Source organism: Morone saxatilis, unplaced genomic scaffold (genome assembly GCF_004916995.1).
Source record: "Morone saxatilis isolate NCDOM2014 unplaced genomic scaffold, NCSU_SB_2.0 Contig24, whole genome shotgun sequence".
Lineage (NCBI taxonomy): Eukaryota > Metazoa > Chordata > Actinopteri > Moronidae > Morone > Morone saxatilis.
Genome location: NW_023339807.1, coordinates 26977899 through 26980640, shown reverse-complemented (window position 1 = coordinate 26980640; position 2742 = coordinate 26977899). Strand labels below are relative to the sequence as shown.

Sequence of the window (2742 nt, the reverse complement as noted above, 5' to 3'; positions counted from 1 at the left end):
TCTGACAGTTTCAGTCATTCACCATCTTCTTTGTACTAATCTGGTTCCATGTTGTCTTTTCTTTAGAGTTCGTTGTCTGTAGGAAGTGACCTCGACTTGACGGAAACGCCCAGTCCGGCCTATCCCCTGCGCAGGTCCTGGGACGCCAATCAAGAGGGGACGGGGCTCGAGGTAAACGGATCCGTCCTGCAGCAGCTTGCGTCCGACCCTCCCCTCGCTGTTACCACTGACCCCTCCCTCCCCTCTCTCTCTCTGTGTGTCCAGGTGTTGATGTCCAGCTGCTCTCTGTGTCGCAGCTGTAACTCGCTGGTTTACGACGAGGAGATCATGGCGGGCTGGACGTCAGACGACTCCAACCTGAACTCGTCCTGCCCGTTCTGCTGCGCCTCCTTCGTCCCATTCCTGAACGCTGAGATCTGTGACTTCGGACCCGTCAGCAGGTACACGCTTTCACCAGTGAACCAGATCTGGTATTGTGGTGCATTGTATGAGCAGGTGTGTAGCACCTGTGCAGACGACGAGGAGTCTGTGGATGCTAATGCAGCTAGCACAAGCAAGAACACACAAGATATTAAACACTCACTCCAACTGGGCGAGGTCGAAGGTCATCACTGCAAGTCTTTAGTGTCTGTGTCTGTTGGAATAAACACAATGAATGTAATTCTCAAATGAGACAGTTTTTACCCATAAAGAAAAAGATACTTGAGATTCCTGTTATTTTATAAAAACATATGTATGCAAGCAACACAGATAGATAAAATCTTCTGAGTAAACAATTCCAGATTTAATTACATTTAAAACAGGTTTACAGGTTAACTAAGATCTTTGTTTGGATGTTACTGGGAGCAGGCGAAAGAAAATAGTAAAGTTTTTAGGTAACAGCATAGCGTCGCCCTCAGGAATCTGTATCTGTTATATATCGTTCATCCACACAGACGGCGTGTTCAGTTTAAGAGTTTCCTCTGTGTCCTTTTCTGTCAGTGCGGAGCGCAGCAACTGGAACGTGGAGGACGAGGTGGAGAGCGCGGTGCGGCCCCCCAGTGGTCAGGAGGCCTCCCTGCGACACCAGTGCAACGGCCTGAGCGAAGACTCCAGCTCCGAGACCAGCAGCTACTCAGAGAACAGCAGAACAACCACAGTACGGCACATTTATTACCACTCCGTCACACTTCCTGTTGCTTTACCGTCCTCTCGCTGACCGTTTCTCTCTCTCGCCCCCTCCCTCAGGGCTCCTCGGTGGGCGGAGCTCCCCAGGTGACTGTGGCCTACCTGAGCCCTCTGGTTCTGAGGAAGGAGCTGGAGAGTCTGCTGGAGAACGAGGGCGAGGCGGTGCTGGCCCAGCCGCAGTTCCTGGACAACCACTCCATCATCTTCTGGAACCTGGTCTGGTACTTCCAGCGCCTCGGGCTGCCCAGTAACCTGCTGCAGCTGGTCAGAGCCTCGCCGCTGGTCAGCCAGTTCACACAGGTGACACACTGACTGAAGCCGAATCCCCCAACTGTGAACAATAGAGACACGTTCACATCCAGAGATCCACAGTATAGAGACTGTTCTGTTGTTCCTTCATTCCGTCGCTGGACTCAACCTTTCAGCTATGTGTAGATCTTTGTTTCAGAGAGCTCTAGAAACATTAAAACCAGTGTTCAGCAAGTCTTCAAGAAGCTGCAGAGCTACAGCTTCATATCTACAACAGCACAAACAAATCAAACCAGTAAATTCAATTATAAGATCAAAGATTTACAGTCCAGTACAATCCAGATTTATTATTCAGCCCAGAACAGATTAAACAAACAGGAATTTCTGACAACATTTGTGGGACTGACGCTTTAAAATAAAGTAAGAAAGACTTTCTCTGTCTCTCTTTGTGCAGTCTGAGAACTCCACAGTGAGAGTGAGGCTCCTGTGGGACACCCTGACCCCCGACACAGACCAGTGGCCCCCGCTCTACATCCTCTGGAGGATCCACAGTAAGACAAAGACGCACTCTGATGCACAGCAACAAGAGCCTCCGCTGTCTGTAATGTTTTTATCTTTCCAACGGGACTCCACACACAAGCACTGTAATATCTCTCCTCCTCCACCAGGTGGCGTCCCGATGAGAAGCTACGGCTGGAGGAGACACAACCACCCGTTCACGCTGTCCTTCCTGGAGGAGGTGCTGCGGTGGGTCGGCATGAACGAGGTGCACAAAGCCGTCACCCTCTTCCTGGATACGCTCGCTAAACAGCCGGGCTCGCCCTGGACTCAGAGGTGATTATTCATACTGGCTATATATCGCGTTAGAACAGTTCTCAGAGAATAAATAAGTTCTCCTACAAGAGTTTAATCAGTAAAATGTGTATAATGTGTAAAGTCTCCAATGACAAGCCTGGAACGTGGCATGGGGAGTGCGATTGGTTAGTTAGGGTTACAGTGTCAGGGTAAGCCAATCAGAGGAAGGGTAGGGCGGGTCACGACTTCTCCATCCTGGGAAAAAGTTAGTTATATATTTATCTGATGCCAAAACATGGCCAGAGCTAGAGTTTTTCTCTGTCTCAAGCTAACTAGTTAATCTACATTAATTGTATTTACATCTGATAGTTACTGTTAGCAAAACTGATCCACATCAATCATCAAGTTTAAAGCTACATTAATCATAAGTTATCTAGTTACATCTAATAACTTCGTCTCTCTATAATGTGTTTGTCTTTTCAACGTAGCACGGCGAGCATATAGCATCTCTAAGTACAGGAAAGGAGGAAG

The 2742-nt window shown here is 48.6% G+C and overlaps 1 protein-coding gene across 1 annotated transcript in view; it reads left to right on the top strand.

The window, feature by feature from the left end:
- Positions 1 to 2250, top strand: part of LOC118336579 (DENN domain-containing protein 4B-like) — a gene marked incomplete at both ends in the record, with an annotated part of 17775 nt that extends 15525 nt beyond the window's left edge. Inside the window, 6 exon segments of the mRNA XM_035673249.1 lie at positions 67 to 171; positions 265 to 440; positions 982 to 1138; positions 1228 to 1467; positions 1871 to 1967; positions 2085 to 2250. Coding sequence (XP_035529142.1) covers positions 67 to 171; positions 265 to 440; positions 982 to 1138; positions 1228 to 1467; positions 1871 to 1967; positions 2085 to 2250 — 941 coding nt within the window.
- Positions 2251 to 2742: the final 492 nt, after the last annotated feature.